This window comes from Capricornis sumatraensis, chromosome 1 (genome assembly GCF_032405125.1).
Source record: "Capricornis sumatraensis isolate serow.1 chromosome 1, serow.2, whole genome shotgun sequence".
NCBI classification, from domain to species: Eukaryota; Metazoa; Chordata; class Mammalia; order Artiodactyla; family Bovidae; genus Capricornis; species Capricornis sumatraensis.
In genome coordinates, this window is record NC_091069.1 from 218,229,861 (window position 1) to 218,248,567 (window position 18,707).

The 18,707-nt window shown below is 40.5% G+C and overlaps 1 protein-coding gene across 2 annotated transcripts in view; it reads left to right on the forward strand.

The window, feature by feature from the left end:
• Positions 1-18,707, forward strand: part of PLCH1 (phospholipase C eta 1) — a 228,812-nt gene that overhangs the window by 185,928 nt on the left and 24,177 nt on the right. For both annotated transcript variants that reach the window (XM_068976262.1, XM_068976268.1), the window contains exons 11-14: positions 1,521-1,682; positions 6,515-6,586; positions 9,619-9,710; positions 15,972-16,069. In XM_068976262.1, the coding sequence (XP_068832363.1) occupies positions 1,521-1,682; positions 6,515-6,586; positions 9,619-9,710; positions 15,972-16,069 (424 nt within the window). The remainder of the gene's footprint in view (positions 1-1,520; positions 1,683-6,514; positions 6,587-9,618; positions 9,711-15,971; positions 16,070-18,707) is intronic.

Here is an 18,707-nt window from a genome sequence, read left to right on the forward strand (position 1 = left end):
TGTTCCTGTGTTCATAAAACACACTTTGCTAATATAAAATCTTTACTAGAATGATGGGTGATAGGAAAGCCCATCTCTTCATCACTGTTGAAGTTTTAGTTGCCATACAGAGTCCCCCTCTACCCCTCCCCCCCTTTCTATGAGGTCTTTGTGGTCACTCAGGCAGAAATGCCATGTTCCTTCTCAACCGCTGTTGTGTGGTCATTTGCGCTTTTTGCAGGCAGCTGTGCAGACCAGGGTAGGTTATTTGAGGACATGCCTTTGTTAGCCTAATGGGGTCTTTGCTGATGTCAAGGGCCAGCTATTTTCCATCTCTGCATCTCCTGCAGAACCTGAGGGCCTCATTCACTGGGTATATTAAAGATATTCATATATGTGATGTTAATACAGGGAAATTCAATAACCTCTCCTGATGTAGCCTTCCCCCACCCCAATTTCCCTTTGTATTTATATTGCTTTGCCCTTACAAGATTTTGTGAAAATGAATGTTATTACTGAAAAACTGCCTGTTCTGTATTTTAAGTATAATAACCTCTTAGTAACAAATTTGCAAGCAGAAAAATGGTCTTAAACTTTTAATGAGGACTAGGGGGATTGTTTTGGCGGAAGAGTATTCCTTACCTTTGGATGGGTTGGCCTCTAACAAGTGGTTGAAGAGTTCACAGAAGAATGTTGGACACTGGGAGAGGGGTTAGGAGCTGAGAAGGAGAGGAGAGGTGAGCAAAGCTTGGGTCATTGGTTTCAGGTAGAACAAGGGACCAAAAAGCTGTGCTGCTAAGCAGACTTCTAGGAAATCTGGGTCTCTTGATCATCTAAAAATTGTACAAGTTTTCATCTGGACACAAGCAGATCTTTTTTATCCAAAACAGTTGAAGTTAGTTGTCATCTTAAAGTAATTACAGTGCCTAGTCATGGCACAGGTCAATAGTGAGTTCCCTCCAATTACACAGTGGTGCAGAGATAGGAAAGATATTTTATCTCAGAATAATCCTTGCTTCCAGAGATTTCTACAGTACTCTTCTCCCCTCAGTGAAGGAAGTGATTTAAGTAGCATATTCTTGCTCAAATTTACCTATGTATTGGGCTGGCCGAAGTGTTTGTTCAGGTTTTTCCAGAACATCATATGGAAAAATCGAAACAAGCTTTTCAGTCAACCCAATAGATATAGAAAACGTAGTCTCCAAAAGACCCGAGTTTGAATCCTGCCTCAGGTACTTACTAGCTTTGTAACCTGGAGCAACTTATTTAATTTCTCTAAGCATCAGATTCTACATCTCTGAAATGGAAATGATGATAACACTATAAGGTTGCTGAAAGTTGAATGCAGTCATAGTTGTCATTATTTTATGGGATTGGTGGAGGGCTGGCAGGAGATGGACAAAACTGGTACAATAAGCTTAACTCCTTACAGGTAGTCGAGAGAGAAATTATAGCAGCAATGCTGGTTTGAGTGAGGGGTGCATTCTAAGTGACTCTGTGTTTCTTAAGAGACATGATTTCCATTGCTTAATTCTTTGCAGAATAATGGGACCACTGAGCATCAGGTGGAATCTTTCATAAGGAAAAAACTGGAGTCGCTGTTAAAAGAATCTCAAATTCGAGACAAGGAAGATCCTGATAGTTTCACAGTGAGGGCACTCCTGAAGGCCACGCATGAAGGCTTAAATGCACACCTGAAGCAGGTATACAATTCCCTCCCGTGCTTGTCCTCGACAGGAAAAAGAAAGCACCTCATGCTTTGTTTCTCATCATCTGTCTCTTTTTGGAATGCTTCTCCAGTTTCTTCCATTTCTGCCCTTATATTGCTGGAAAAATGAAAGTCTCCTCCTGCAAAATGATGTTAGAAATAGTGAATAATAGCTTGAAGGGCACAGGTGGGGGCGGACCTGCTTCACTGGGATCCTTGGGACAAAGCCCCATGTCCCTGCTGTTACCGTCCTGGCAAGTGCTCAGGTGAGGTTGAGGGCTCATTCAGGTGGCCTCCATGCCCTGTTGATCATACCTCCTAAATGTGTGTCTGTCCACCTCTCTTCTCTATGGCATGTCCTCATTCAGGCCAATGTCAACTCTCACTTAGACTTCTCTTGCCCTCTTTCAATCTAACCTCCTCTCTGATATCAGCAAGAGATTTTAAAAATGCAAATCTGATCATGTCACTCCACTGTTCAGAAGTTTTCAGTGGCTTTCTGTTATGCTTGGAATAAATGACAGACTCTTTAACTGGGCTTTCAAGGACCCACATAATTGCATTCTCACCTACCTCTCCAGTCTCATATCTCCCTGTTTCCCCTGTCACACCACCATCCACAATTGTCACACCAGCCACAATCATCTAACTGCCTTGGTCTTCCTCAATTTCCATTTTCTCTGCTTGAAACACTCCATTCCCACATCTACTCTAGCTAACTTCTACTTAGGCTTTTAAATTCCAGCATCTATGTGGTCTTCTGAATGAGTCTTGCCTTGACACCTAGATTACGTTAGTCATCCCTTTTATATTGTTGATGGTAGTCTGTTGTATCTTCTTTTTAAAGAAGTTTATTTGCAATTACTTGTTCAATATCTATCTTCTCAATTAGACTATAAGATCTCATGAAGCCAGGAACCATGTCAGTCTTGATAACCATTATTTTTCTGACTTGTCTAGTGCCTGGGACTTGTTATGACCTTCATGCATAGTTGTTGAATGAATGAACGGTTTAGGCTCTGGGTGAGATTTTTATTCTGCCTTCTGATAAAGTACAAATGGGCAAGGGAGAGAGATGGTGGGTTTATTGATGTTATCATGGCAGGACATTGAGGGCATTTATTCTGGCTCAAAGGAGATCCATGTGGTCTCTGGCTTGGTTGATAGCAGCCTCCCCTGCTACTGCTGTCTGTCCTCCAGGGCTCAGCATGCCCCAGCAGAGGGAAGATCATTACCCATGGATCTGAGTGACCACTCAGCATTGGTGGTTACTTTCTAGACCCTACAGAAGTCCAGCCATTCAAACACCTTGCTGATTCTCAGGTCTGTTTTGCTTCCAAACATAGAAAACCTCATTCAAAGTGGCTTAAATAAGGAAGAACGATGTTGGGTTAGGTAAGTGGCAAGTTCATTTGCAGAATGGCCTTCAAGGTGGGCTTAATTCAGAGGCTAAGCAGGGTCATCAAAAACATGTCTTTCTGTTCTAGCTACCATGTAATTAGCATCATCCCCTGTCTGGTTTCCCCTCTCCTGGTGGTTGCAGGGTGACTGCCAGCAGGCCCCTGAACTATATGTTTCTTGGTCCAAGCCCAGAGAGAGTGAGACAGTGAATGTGCCTCATCCAACAAACCAGAATTTGTACTGACTTCTGGATGAGCAGCTTAGCTCATGTGACGATCCCTGAGCTGATCCCTGTGACCTTGTGTATGTGTTCTCCTTGGAACAGTAAATCAGCATGGGCATAGGATAGCATAGGCTTGCTGATGCCAGTGATCGCTTATCCTTGGAACTGGCTCTTCTGAAACTCCATGCTGGATGGGCAGAATGAATTGTTGGGGGACAGACAGAATGTCAATTACAGCATCATTGCCCTACAGTTTATCATACAGTTTTGCATTTTCTTACATGTTTCTGTAAATAGCTGTAAAGCCTCACTCCTACCTCCCTGGCCTCCAGCCTCTACTTTCAACCACACAAATGTCTGTCAAATAACACTGGGTTTGCCCAGCTTGATTTTTCTGCTTCTTGTTCCTGGTGAACTCTCTTTGGCTAATCTGGACCAATCACTTCCCCTTATGCTTTTGGAGACGTCTTTGCTCCATCCTAGATCATCCCAACTGGAAAGGCAATAGCAGATCTTAGAGATTTTTGAAGAGACGAAACAGGTTCATCTTTCTTTTATGGAAGAGATCCTAATGGTAATTTCCTCATCAAGTAAGATGGCAGTGGACTTCAGATTTCAGATATGTGGTAGGACAAAGCTTATCCTCCTTTTTCTTGTTTTTACTCTCCCTTAAATTTGGGTGACTGCAAGAATGCATTAGACTTGCATAAAGTAAATGGGAGCCTGTGACTTAAACTGACTACAAAGTATTACGATTTTTTAAGCCTGCTGTTGTGTCAGTTTTTCAAATATGGTTTTGACTCAGTGGGCAAGCAAAGACAGGTTACTGTTGAGAGAAGTCCATCTGTGTCAAATACATATGCATACGTGAAGCCAAGCCTGAGAACGTGCTGTGGGGCTCGGGAGACACTCACTTCAGCTCCCTCCCCCCAGATCAGCACCCAGCAGGGCAGTAGTGTGTGCTACTCTGCCGTCTTTTCCCTGGAGATCCCTGACATAAACTAACAATGAAATCTCATCCTTTCCACTGGAAGAACTTAGTATATACAGGAAGGATGCCTACCTTAAGTCCTTGAATCCACCCCTTTTTTACATCCCAGTTCCGGTCATCTGGGTAGCCTTAATTTGTCCTTAAATAGACTTTTCCAGCTCTCCCGAGCTCCCACTCCCTCCATTCTCTCATCTATACAACTACTACAATAGTGATATTTCAGAAATATGTGTCTGACCATGTTATTTTTCTATCGTAAACCATTCAAATGTTGTTCATAGCTTGGAGGATAAAGTTCACATTGCACGCTATAGCCCCAAAGATGAGCCAACCCCCACTCTGACTGGTCAGCTAATGCATGTGTATAATCTAAACACACACCCCCCACTTAGTTTCCTGGAAGGTACCATGTTTACAGCATTTGGCCTTTGCATTCACGCTTTCCTTGGCCACAGTACCCTTCTTTTCCCCAACACATAGACAATGTCTACCTATCTATGGCTTCAGCTTTTGTAACATGTCCCCTCAGAAGTCCTTACTCTGCCTTCTCTGTCATGAGGCAGCATGCTGGACCTTCCCCACCATAGTCTTGTTCAAGTGTGTTATGATCGTTTGTGTCCATCATTAAAGTGCAAGCCCAGGGAGGAACAGGGTCTGCACCTCTCTTGCTTGCTGTCTCCCTTGTATACATGTCAAGTTCTTATCATGATGTCTGATCCATTAATTCAATTAATGCTGTGGTGTTGATGCTCAAGGAGAGGTCAAGCTGGGGGGAGATATGTGTATATATTTCTACATAAAGAGGGAATATAGAGTAGGGGAGAGGTAGCAAGTCAGACAGGAGACTTAGAACTATACAGAATCCCTGTTTTATCAACTGGCGTTGCAACTTTGGGCATGTTATCTAACTTTGCTATACTTTAGTATTTATTATCTGTAAAACTGGGATTTTAATTACAGTTGTCTCTAGGCATGGTTGTATATATTAGGATTAAAGAGTATATGTAATATACTTGGTATAGCCCTTGGGGCATAGTAGTGAGTGAGTGAAGTCACTCAGTCGTGTCCGACTCTTTGTGACCCCATGGGCTGTAGCCTACCAGGCTCCTCTGTCCATGGGATTTTCCAGGCAATAGTCCTGGAGTGGATTGCCATTTCCTTCTCCAGGGGATCTTCCCAACCTAGGGATCGAACCTGGGTCTCCCGCATTGTAGACAGACACTTTACTGTCTGAGCCACCAGGGAAGTAGGTGCCTGTTAAATACATGACCTTATACCTCAACCTGCCTGGGATGGCCCCACTTCATACCTGTTGTCCCAGTGTCATTACTAAAAGTGCCCCATTTTACTCTTCAGAGTCCTGTTTTGGACAGTAGATGACATGTTCCCCTACTGAGGGATGAGCTACTAGAACTAGAAAGGAACTCAGAGGTTAATTGGTGTATTCCTCCCCCCAACTCACAGATAAGAGAACTGAGGTCAAGAGAGTGAGTTTTGCCAAAGCCCCTGTGACTACTTGGTGGCAGAATTGAATCTTCTAACTTGGAGAGCAGAGTTACTTCTATGCCACATGTGAACTACTTTCTTAATTCCAGTGTTTTTGAAGAGTTAATGATCAGGTTGAATAGATCTTCAAAGGCAGTCAATACATATAAACCAGCCAATATATATAAACCTGTAAACCTGCTACCCACCCTTCTCCAGCATTTTCTGAACTGCCTCTTTCCCCAACCCAGCCTCCCGCTTCTGAATTGCATCTTTAATTAGTTTCTCTAGATATATGTAGATGCTCTCCCTGACCTTTTGATTTGGGGCGGTTTTGCTCACCCACACTCTTCCTTTTTATGAGATGATCTCTGTTCAGCTGGAAGTCCTGGGAGGGCAGGGAGGGCCTATAGGTCTCCCCCTAGATCATGTGAATCACCTAATACATATTTTTAGGGATGGTAATTGGATAAGAGCCTAAACCCTTTTAGCAGGGTGGCTTTCTGTCCCCTGGAGTAGAGACCTCTAGCCTGTGCATGTCGCCCTCTCTGAAGACAGACACAGCACCTGCAGGGAAGTGGAGGGCAGAGCAGGAAGAAATGAGCAGCACTTGCTTGCTGCCCACCTGGAGGCAGAAGGAGAGAGGGGCCCCATTCCCTTCCACCAGAATTGAGGACAAAACAAAAACAAAGAAGATAAACAATCATATTATGCTTTATTTACTCAGCATCCAGAGGCAAAGGAAAGTGGAAAGAAGGCACATGGACGATCCCTCATGACCAGCTTCGGAAAACATAAGGTAAATTAATTAAGAGTGATAATTTGCATAGTTCAGTTAACCTAAAGAGTCGAGAAGGTAACAGAAGACCATGACCTTGGAATAACTGTAGATTCCTTAAATAGGACCCCAGAAAAGGAAAAGATTGATAGTGAAACTACTTTAAAATTTAAGAACTTCTGTTCATCACAAGTATGAGAGCAAATAGCATACTGGGAAATAATATTTTCACTACACATATCACACAAAGGACTTATATCCTGAATTTATTAAAAAATCTCTACAAATCAATAGAAAGCACTCTAAATTTTTTAAAAAAATGAGCAAAAGACTTAACTGTGCTTCACAATAGAAGATATCCAAGTGACTGATATGGAAAAACCCTGATCAGTCCTGGGAAATGTAAATTAGAATGATGTTAAGATTCTGCATACATCCTCCACAATAACACCCTCACAGTATCTACTCAACCATTCTATGACCCATGAGTGGCTTATCAGCTCTATTGTTAGGTGTGTGTCATGAGACTGAAGCAATGCTATTTATAGGGGCCTTATTTGTAATAGTACAAATAGGAAATAGTTCAAATGTCTATCAATGATAGAGTGAATAAAAATGATGGTGTATTTGTGTAAGAAAATATCATCAATGAGAATGACAAAACTACAACTACATGCAATAGTGTGATCTTTGTAAATATGACATTGAGCGAAAGAAGCCAGACCCAGAAGAGTGCATAGAGTTTGAGTCCATTTATATGAACCTCAAAAATAGGCATAAAAAAATCTATGGGGTTAAAGTCAGGATAGTAGTTACTTCTGGGGAGAAGGTGATGACCAAGTGGGAGAATCTGAAGATTTGGGGGCAGATAATATTCCATTTCCTCATTTGGGTGGTTTCACGTGTGGAAAGTTATGCTGTACACTTACAGTTCTTGTACTTTTCTAAGTGTATGTGATATGTCAATAAAAAGGTAAAGCAGTTATTAAGTGATGAATTTTATGCATGAGGTTTCCCAAGGCCATTTCTTGTACTTTAAAGAATGTTGTATCTAGAATTTCCTGCCCATCAATAAGATAATTTATTAAAAGTTTGGACAAAATAGTCATAATAAACTGAAAACAATAAAAATGTTCTCCCATATAGACTGCTTAAGTAAACTATAATTCATTCACACAATGGACAATTATGAGCCATTGAAAGATGATCTCTCTAAAAAGTTCAACATGCAAAACCTTAAAAAAGTAAGATAAAAACTGATTATGTGGTATGCTAATGATGATGTGTCAAAACTTTATATAAAGAAAATATATCATCATTTCTCCAATACCTGTCATTAATCATTATTACTTATTTCTGCTTTTTGCATTTTATATTTTAAAATGAACCTGAGAAATATATTTATTGTTTTTGTAACTCTTCAAATTACTAACTGTATATGGAATTGAAGAATATTTCACTTCTTGATTACAACTAGTTGTTTAAATTAAAATTATTTTCCAAAGTAAAGCTTTTAGGGAGTGCTTCAGCTACTGCAGAATCAGACTTTATTATGTCTTAAGTCATAAGAATGAATGTCCTCAAGACTTTATACATTATTTTTTAAAAAGTTAATAGTATTTTAAACTGAAAGTTTATACAAAGTTTATACAACTTTCCATGCCATCTTATTTAATCACCACAAAAATAATAATCCTTTAAGATAGATGTTTTTTTTCTGCCCTTTAGAAAAAGTACAATAGGAAACTTGAGAGGTTAACTGATTTATCAGCATGATGAGAGGCCAGTCTGAAACATGAGCTCATCAGATGCTTGGGTTCCCACTCCAGGTACACTGTGGTCCTCAAGGCATAACCAAGACCTGAGAAGGTTCCAGACTAAATTGGCCCCTTGCTGTCAGTGCAGTAGAGTGCATTTATGCCAATAGTGTAGCTTGCTTTTTTGTTTATTATGAATGAGAAAATCTGGAAGGCAATTTGGTCCCATGGTAATGTGAGGATGGAGTCCCTTTCCTCTTCTAAGACATGTTCCCCAGATGTCCAAGGTACTTGTCTAAAAGTTTTACCTTTGTTTGTAGAAGCTGAGATTTGGTGACATGGTTTTCTACAGTTACTAGGGTCCCTCCCCCTTATTTGTGTTGTTGAGATATGTGTTGCAAATATTGGATTTATTTCCAATGTTGTGGGGATGAAACTGCATCATTGCTAAGGTTTTGGGTCTAACAGCTAATGACATCAGGTTAGTCCTACAGTCTTTCAGCCTGAATACCATAGGTAATAATCTTCATTCTGCTCTAGAAATTAAAATGGGTCAAAATCTCAAAAGAACAGTTTGACTTAGATGAGTTTTTGAGTCCATACTGAACAAAAGCAGGAATGGCAGTTATTCATTTGAAAAATTACTGCTTGTCTTTTTTTTTTTTTTAATGAAATCTGCCTTTTATAAGTAATTCAAAAGGAACAGTGAGCTTTCTATATGAGGACACTTTGTCCCTTATAATCATTTAAATAAATATTACAACTTGACCCTACCCTTCATAGAAACCTTTAATGCGTGACTAATAGTCTAAGATCTATATTTATGTGCCTTAGAAGTCAGTTTTACAGCATGAAACCATCAGTTTTGCCTTGATTATTTTAAGATAATTTTGGCCAAAGACACTCTTGTTATTAGGCTTCCCAAGTGGGTCAGTGGTAAAGAAACTGCCTCCTAAGGCAGGAGCCACAGGAAATGCGGATTTTGTCTCTAGATTGGGAAGATCCACTGGAGTAGGAAATGGCCACCACTCCAGCTTTCTCGCCTGGGAAATCCCATGGACAGAAGAACCTGGCAGGCTGCAATCCATAGCGTCCCAAATGAGTCAGACATGGCTTAGTGACTAAACAGCAAATGCTTGTTGCTAAGGCAAGCTGCAATGTTTGGTCAATTATTTTCCTCCAGGTTACTGTCCTTGTGTGTCTGTGTGTCTTTTAAAGTTCATTTCATTTTCTGTATATTGTAGAGGTACCTGATGCAATGAGTTTGTGTTAAGTTTGCTCTGATTTTTCTGGCAGAAAACCACAAAATCACGGTCTAAATCTTATAGTACTGATGATGAGGAGGATGCACAGCAGAATCCTGGCAAGGAAACTGGCCAGCTGTACCGGTAAGAAAACTCCCCATGTTTCTTACTCAGGCTCCCAGGACCTCTCTATCCCCGTCAGCTTGGCTGGTTAGTTGTATGTATCTAGAAAATCAGATCACAAGGTAAAGGGCTCAGTGCAGTGGGACATGTGACAGGATATGAGATGATAATATATGTAGGGGACTTTTACAGCCTGGTGTACAGTGGGCTCTTAATAAATGCTGGCTGTAACAGGCAAGAATCCCTTAGAAGAAATGGAGTAGCAAAAAGTCCGAAATGCAGTACTTGGATGCAATCTCAAAAATGACAGAATGATCTCTGTTCATTTCCAAAGCAAACCATTCAGTGTCACAGTAATCCAAGTCTATGCCCTGACCAGTAATGCTGAAGAAGCTGAAGTTGAACGGTTCTATGAAGACCTACAAGACCTTCTAGACAAGACCTACAAGACCTTCTAACACCAAAATAAGAAAAAAGATGTCCTTTTCATTATAGGGGACTGGAATGCAAAAGGAGGAAGTCAAGAAACACCTGGAGTAACAGGCAAATTTGGCCTTGGCGTACAGAATGAAGCAGGTCAAAGGCTAACAGAGTTTTGCCGAGAGAACGCACTCGTCATAGCAAACACCCTCTTCCAACAACACAAGAGAAGACTCTACACGTGGATATCACCAGATGGTCAACACTGAAATCAGATTGACTATATTATTTGCAGCCAAAGATGGAGAAGCTCTATACAGTCAGCAAAAACAAGACTGGGAGCTGACTGTGGCTCCGATCATGATCTCCTTATTGCCAAATTCAGACTTAAATTGAAGAAAGTACGGACAAACACTAGACCATGCAGGTATGACCTAAATCAAATCCCTAACGATTATACAGTGGAAGTGAGAAATAGATTTAAGGAACTAGATCTGGTAGACTGCCGGATGAATTATGGACAGAGGTTCATGGCATTGTACAGGAGAAAGGGAGCAAGACCATCCCCAAGAAAAAGAAATGCAAAAAAGCAAAATGGCTATCTGAGGAGCCCTTACAAATAGCTGTGAAAAGAAGAGATGCAAAAAGCAAAGGAGAAAAGGAAAGATATACCCATTTGAATGCAGAGTTCCAAAGAATAGCAAGGAGAGATAAGAAAGCCTTTCTAGTGATCAGTGCAAAGGAATAGAGGAAAATAATAGAATGGGAAAGACTAGAGATCTCTTCAAGAAAATTAGAGATACCAAGGGAACATTTCATGCAAAGATGAGCTCAATAAAGGACAGAAATGGTATGAACCTAACAGAAGAAGATTTAAGAAGAGGTGGCAAGAATGTACAGAAGAACTGTACAAAATAGATCTTAATGACCCAGATAATTCACGATGGTATGTTCACTCACCTAGAGCCCGACATCCTAGAATGTGAAGTCAAGTGGGCCTTAGGAAGCATCGCTACAAACAAAGCTAGTGGAGGTGATGGAATTCCAGTTGAGCTATTTCAAATCCTGAAAGATGATGCTGTGAAAGTGTTGCACTCAATATGCCAGCAAATTTGGAAAACTCAGCAGTGGCCACAGGACTGGATTTCATTCCAATTCCAAAGAAAGGCAATCCCAAAGAATGCTCAAACTACTGCACAATTGCACTCATCTCACACGCTAGCAGAGTAATGCTCAAAATTCTCCAAAGCAGGTTTAAACATTATGTGAACTGTGAACTTCCAGATGTTGAAGATGAATTTAGCAAAAGCAGAGGAACCAGAGATCAAATACCCACCGGATCATCGAAAAAGCAAGAGTTCCAGAAAACCATCTACTTCTGCTTTATCAATAGGCCAAAGCCTTTGACTGTGTGGATCACAATAAACTGTGGAAAATTCTGAAAGAGATAGGAATACCAGACCACCTGACCTGCCTCTTGAGAAATCTGAATGCAAGTCAGGAAGCAACAGTTAGAACTGGACATGGAACAACAGACTGGTTCCAAATAGGAAAAGGAATACATCAACGCTGTATATTGTCATTCGGCTTATTTAACTTCTATGCAGAGTACATCATGAGAAATGCTAGGCTGGATGAAGCACAAGCTAGAATCAAGATTGCCGGGAGAAATATCAATAACCTCAGATATGCAGATGACATCACCCTTCTGGCAGAAAGTGAAGAGGAACTAAAGAGCCTCTTGATGAAAGTGAAAGAGGAGAGTGAAAAAGTTGGCTTAAAGCTCAACATTCAGAAAACATAGATCATGGCATCCGGTCCTATCACTTCATGGCAAATAGAAGGGGAAACAGTGGCAGACTTTACTTTTTGGACTCCAAAATCAGTGCAGATGGTGATTGCAGCCATGAAATTAAAAGACACTTACTCCTTGGAAGAAAAGTTATGACTAACCTAGACAGCATATTAAAAAGCAGAGATGTTATTTTGCCAACAAAGGTCCATCTAGTCAAAGCTATGGTTTTTCCAGTGGTCATGTATGGATGTGAGAGTTGGACTATAAAGAAAGCTGAGCACCGAAGAATTGATGCTGTTGAACTGTGGTGTTGGAGAAGACTCTTGAGAGTCCCTTGGACTGCAAGGAGATCCAACCAGTCCATCCAAAGGGAAATCAGTCCTGAATATTCATCGGAAGGATTGATGTTGAAGCTGAAACTCTCATGCTTTGGCCACCTGATGCGAAGAACTGACTTATTTGAAAAGACCCTGATGCTGGGAAAGTTTGAAGGTGGGAGGAGAAGGGGATGACAGAGGATGAGATTGTTGGATGGCATCACAGACTTAATGGGCATGAGTTTGAGTAAACTTCGGCAGTTGGTGATGGCCAAGGACGCCTGGTTTGCTGCAGTCCATGGGTCACAAAGAGTTGGACACGACTGAGCAACTGAAATGATCTGAACTGTGACATCTGTCAGGTAAAAGGTATTTTCAGAGGAGAAGGGCCACATGAACCAGCACAGAGGAGCTTTACAGGAGATTGAAGTAGAAGACAGATGATAAGCACATGAGAAGAGCCAGGAATCTGAAATCAGCCAGACTTCAAACTCTTGTCCCTCCAACTTTTACATGGGGCTATGTAGGCTCCTCCTTTGTATCTATTTCATAGGGTCACTTTAAGGATTAAAGGACTTCAACTGTTTAGCCTGATGAGCCCTACCCCAATTAACTAAGTGCTCAAAAATATCAGCTGCTGCTTTATTATTTGTTGTTGAGTCACTAAGTCATGTCTGACTCTTGTGACCCCATGGACTGTAGCCCACTGGGCTCCTCTGTTCATGGGGTGCCCCAGGCAAGAATAATGGGGTAAGCTGCCATTTCCTCCTCCAGGGGGTCTTCCTGACCCTGGGATCAAACCCACGTCTCCTGCATTGGCAGGCGGATTCTTTACCACCGACCACCAGGGAGGCCTGCTATTTAATTACCAGTAGAATTTGGGATGAGTAAAATGATCATAATTTTAGAACCCAAATTGTGATACATGATTTGATATAGGATTTTCTGGAAGTTTATATATACAGTAAGTCTCACAAAGGAATATAAATTATATGCTTCATAAATAGATAGACAGATATACAAACATGTGCACATCCACACACACACCCGTGGCTTTATTGAAAGACTAAAACAAAATTGGAGGCATAGAGGTCCTGTAGGAAAGAATCAGTGTTGAATTCAATTTTGTATTTGAGCCTTACTTCAACAAAATGTCCATATATAAGATAGTAGCTAATTAGTAAGGGCAAAGATGTGTATGGTCCTTATCCTTAGGGTACAGAAAATCCAATATGTATAAATAGTTACACTAAAGGATATATAGAGAATAGAGTCACTTTCCAGGAGACCTCTGCTGTGAATGTTCTCAAATATAAGTTTGACAAAGGCTCACCTCTGAATCATCTTCCAAGATAGAGATCAGACCTGCATCTCTTATGTCTCCTATTTTGGCAGGTGGGTTCTTTACTGCTAGTGCCGCCTGGGAAGCCCAATAGCCAGGGAAGCTATCACATAAAGTCATGTTCCATGCTTCACTTAAATCAATTAGAAATTTGCTTGTAGTAGCTACCAAGGCCCAAGCAGCTATGATTGTAGCCTTTTGGGACTTCAATAAACTAACTCAATTTTTAGATAAGGATTAAAAAAAGCAAACTGTATGTAGAAATTCTCTGTAATATGGAGTGTCTTGGGGGCTTTACTTGTCATTTCTAGGCATGGCTTCCCTCACATTCATTTATGATCATTTGCTTTCACAAAACCAGATTTTTCACCTATGGCTACAGAATTTCCTAATCACATAGTAAAGGAGGAACATGGACTCTTTCTTCCCATTGATTTTTATTCCTGTTTGTATTCATGTCTTCTTTCTCAAATGAGTTATTGACACATTTTGACCTTAATCTTTTGTTGAATGTTTATAAATATCATCATGATAAGAATTTTTCTCTGATTTGTTTACTATTTTCTCTCCATTAGGTGCTCAGTAAATATTAACACAGTGAATAAGTCTATATCATCACTATCTAATTCCAGAACATTTTCACCACACCAAAAAGAAACTCTGCCATTAGCAGAGATTTCCCATCCCTCTCTCCCCCAGCCCCTGATACCAACTAATCTACTTATTTGGGGCTGCACCCTGTGGCATGTGGGGATCTTAGTCCCGAGACCAGGGATCAACCTTGCGCTTCCTGTGTTGGGAGTGTAGAGTCTTACCACTGGACCACCAGCAAAGTCCCCCGACTAATCTGCTTTTTGTCTTTATAAATTTGCCTTTTCTGGACATTACCTATAAATGGAATTCTACCATATTTGGCCCATTTTTATCTGATTTCTTTTACTTAGTATAATATTTCCAAGATTCATCCATGTTGTAGAATGCATCAGTACATCATCATTTTTATTGTTGAATAATATTCCATTGTATGAATATATTGCACTTTATTTGTTCACTAGCTGAAGGATATTTAGGTTGTTTTTACGTTGTAGCTATTATAGATAATACTGCTATGAACATTCATTTCTAAGTTTTTCTGTAAATATAGGTTTTAATTTCTCTTGGGTATCAGTTAAAAGTGGAATTGCTGAGTCACATGGTAACTGTTTCATGTTTTTGGACTGCCAAACTATATTGGCAAAGCAATTGAGCCATTTAAAATTCTCCAGTAGTGTGTGAACATTCCGATTCCTCCTCATCCTTGCCAACACACATTATTCCCCGCCCTTTTGGTTATAGCCAACCTAGTAGACATGAAGTGGTATCTCATTTTAGTTTGGTTTGCATCTTCTTATTGGCCATTTGTGTATATTTGGTGAGGACTGAAGTTTTTAATGATTATATGTTTTCTGGGAGGAGAAAAGTGCTTCTGTAAAGGGAATGTGGTATTCTGTGGAGAATTTTACTGAGGCAAAGAGCAAGTGGTAGAATTTGTAAAGTTGTGGAGGAAAAGAAATGCTAGGAGTGGTTTATAGGATCTATACTGTATAGATATATGGAAAGAGTAAGTGATGTTTATCTTAAAAAAGTTGAATATATTAATAGAAAAGGGATAAAGAAGAAAATCAAAATCACTATAAATATACCTCTAGAAGATAATGACTATGGAAAGTTTGGTGTGTTTCTAATTAGATGTATTATTGTTCAGTCACTAATTCATGTCTGACTACTTGTGACCCCATGGACTACCATACACTAGGCTTTCCTGTCCTTCACTATCTCCTGGAGTTTGCTCAAACTCATGTCCATTGAGTTGGTGATGCCATCCAACCATTTCATCCCCTGTTGCCCGCTTCTCCTCCTGCCGTCAATCTTTCCCAGCATCATGGTCTTTTCCAATGAGTCAGCTTTTTGCAGCAGGTGGCCAGAGTATTGGGGCTTCAGCTTCAGCATCAGTCCTTCCAATGCGTATTCAGGGTTCATTTCCTTTAGGATTGACTGGTTTGATCTCCTTGCAGTCCAAGGGACTCTTAGATGTATAACATGCTTTTTAGTCTAGCCAGGTTCTCCTTCTGCCAAAGTAGGGTGATTCCCTGGTAAACTCTGTTATTACTCCACAGTTGGGAAATGGTAGGAATCCAGCCCTTCACAACAGAACTCATAAATTCAGGAGAAGAGAGTGTGGATAAAATCTGGCTGAACAGTGAATAAAGCCACATGAGTAGAGTGTTGTGGTGGAGACAGTACTGAACTAAAAATCACATTTAGGTTCTAATCCTGGCTCCATCAGAGCAGGTAGGGAAGGTGGAGTAACCAAAAGCCCAAACTTCTTCTAGCTCTAAAATGTCATGAGTCCTGGGTGTGTTTTACAGGTTGGGCCGCCGAAGGAAAACCATGAAGCTGTGTCGAGAGCTCTCTGATTTGGTTGTGTACACAAACTCTGTGGCAGCCCAGGACATTGTGGATGATGGTAAGGCCTGAGTGTTTTCACTTCTGGATAAACACTCCTGACCTTTCTTTGTCAATTGTTAATTAAACTTTTGTTAATCGAATCATCAGCACACATTTCTGGAACTGCGTAGAATCCAACTTGAGCCTGAGCATCAGGAAACTGATTGCTGGAACCATACTTAGCTCACAGGGAGCGCTCTATTGGTCACTTTGTTTGCCTAACTGGCTAGAGGTCAGAGACATTTCCTGCAGGGCAGAGGACTTTATTATTAAAAAGGCAGATGGATCAGAGCAAGGTCTTCCCTGTGTGTAAACTATGGACACTTGACCTAGTTTGATGGTCAGATCACAGATGGCCATTCCAAGTGTGAATGACTAGAAGAAGGAGGAAATTAATTGGCAAAAATAACATCCTGAAACACCCCATATTTTCTCATTGAGAGTTTTGACCTTGATGAAAATAATTTAACCCACAGATTGCAATTTTAACAAAAAGGGCAAAAATTTCTAAAGCATTGGCTCTTTCACAGTTTTTCCCCCATCAATTGCCATATGTGGAACTGAGAAATCCTAGTCACAACTCTTCTTACCCTGACTTCCTGCTGGCTGCACTTTCTCCTTAGCCTCTTCGCTTCTCACTTGTGTTTTGTCCAGTTGTTGAGTGCTTATGAAGATACACTATGATCATGTGGGTTTTCAGTATAATTGTAGTTTCACTGGAAGTGAAAATTACATCAGAGTCTCCCATTCTCATGCCTCAGCAGCGCTGAAACAACATTGTGCTGAGTCTCGTGTCTTCACAACCTCCAGGATTTTTCCTCAGATCTTTGTTTTTTCTTCCGCTATTCTACAAGTGTATTTTTTTTTTATCTGAAGATTTTCTTCCCTTTGGTGTTGAATCCTTCTTCAGATGATGACAATTATTAAGAAAAATTGAACTTCGTGTGTGATGAGAACCTGTAGACTTCTGAGAAAGTGAACCTTCTTTTTTTCCAGATTCTTTTCCATTACATGTTATTATAAGATGTTGAATTTAGTCCCTTGTGCCACACAGGAGGGCCTTGTTGTTTATTTTATGTATTTTGTTCTTGTTTTTGTTCAGTTTCTTGGTCATATCTGACTCTGTGACTCCATGGACTGTAGCACACCAGGCTTCCCTGTCCTTCACCATCTCCTGGAACTTGCTCAAACTCATGTCCGTCGAGTTGGTGATGCCATCCAACCATCTCATCCTCTGTCATCCCCTTCTCCTCCTGCCCTCAATGTTTCCCAGCATCAGGGTCTTTTCTAATGAGTCAGCTCTTGCATCAGGTGGCCAAAGTACTGAACCTTCAGCATCAGTCCTTTCAATGAATATTTACGACTGATTTCTTTTAGGATTGACTGGTTTGATCTTGCAGTCTAAGGGACTCTCAAGAGTCTTCTCCAACACCACAGTTCAAAAGCATCAGTTCTTTGGTATTCAGCCTTCTTTATGGTCCAACTCTCACATCCGTACATGACTACTGGAAAAACCATAGCTTTGACTATATGGATCTTTGTTGGCAAAGTAATGTTTCCACTTTTTAATATGCTGTGTAGGTTTGTCATAGCTTTTCTTCCAAGATACTTCCCTAGTGGCTCAGACAGTAAGGAATCTGCCTGCAATGCAGGAGACCTGTGTTTAATCCCTGGGTTGGGAAGATCCCCTGGAGGAGGGCATGGCAACCCACTCCAGTATTCTTGCCTGGAAAATTCCATGGACAGAGGAGACTAGCTGGCTACAGTCTATGAGAGTCATAAAGAATCGGACTTGACTGAGTGACTAACACTTTCACTTTCTTCCAAGGAACAAGCGTCTTTTAATTTCATAGTTGCAGTCACCATCTGCAGTGATTTTGGAGCCCAAGAAAGTAAATTCTGTCACTGTTTCCATTAGTAGTTGTATGTACCAATCCCAAACTCCTAATGTATCCCTCCTCTTTCCTCTTTTGTAACCGTAGTTTTGTTTTCTGTGTTTGTGAGTCTATTTCTATTGTGTAAATGGGTTCATTTGTGTCATACTTCAGATCTCACATGCAAATCATATCATGTAGTATTTGTCTTTGTCTCACTTACTTTACTTAGTATGATAATCTTTAGGTTCATCCATATTGCTGCAAATGGCATTATTTTATTCTTTATTATGGCTGAGTTTTCTGTTGTGTGTGTATGTGTATGGATGTATGTATGTATACACACACACACACACACACACACACACACACACACACACCACAACTTCTTTATCCATTTATCTGTGGATGGACATTTAAGTTGCTCCCATGCCTTAGCTATTGTAAATAGTGCTGCTATAAACATCAAGATGCATGTGTCTTTTTGAATTAGAGTTTTTGTGTTATCTGAATATATGCCTAGTAGTGGGATTGCTGGATCATATGGTAATTCTCTGTTTAGTTTTTTAAGGAACCTCCACACTTTTTAATATAGTGGCTGCTACAATTTGCATTCCCAGCAATAGTGTAGAAGGTTCCGTTTTCTCCACACTGTCTCCAGCATTTATTATTTGTAGACTTTTTGATGATGACCATTCTGACCAGTATGAGGTGATACCTGAATGTCATATTCTTATAGTAACGGCCGGGTAGTGGTGATGTAGTTGCTCAGTCATGTCTGAC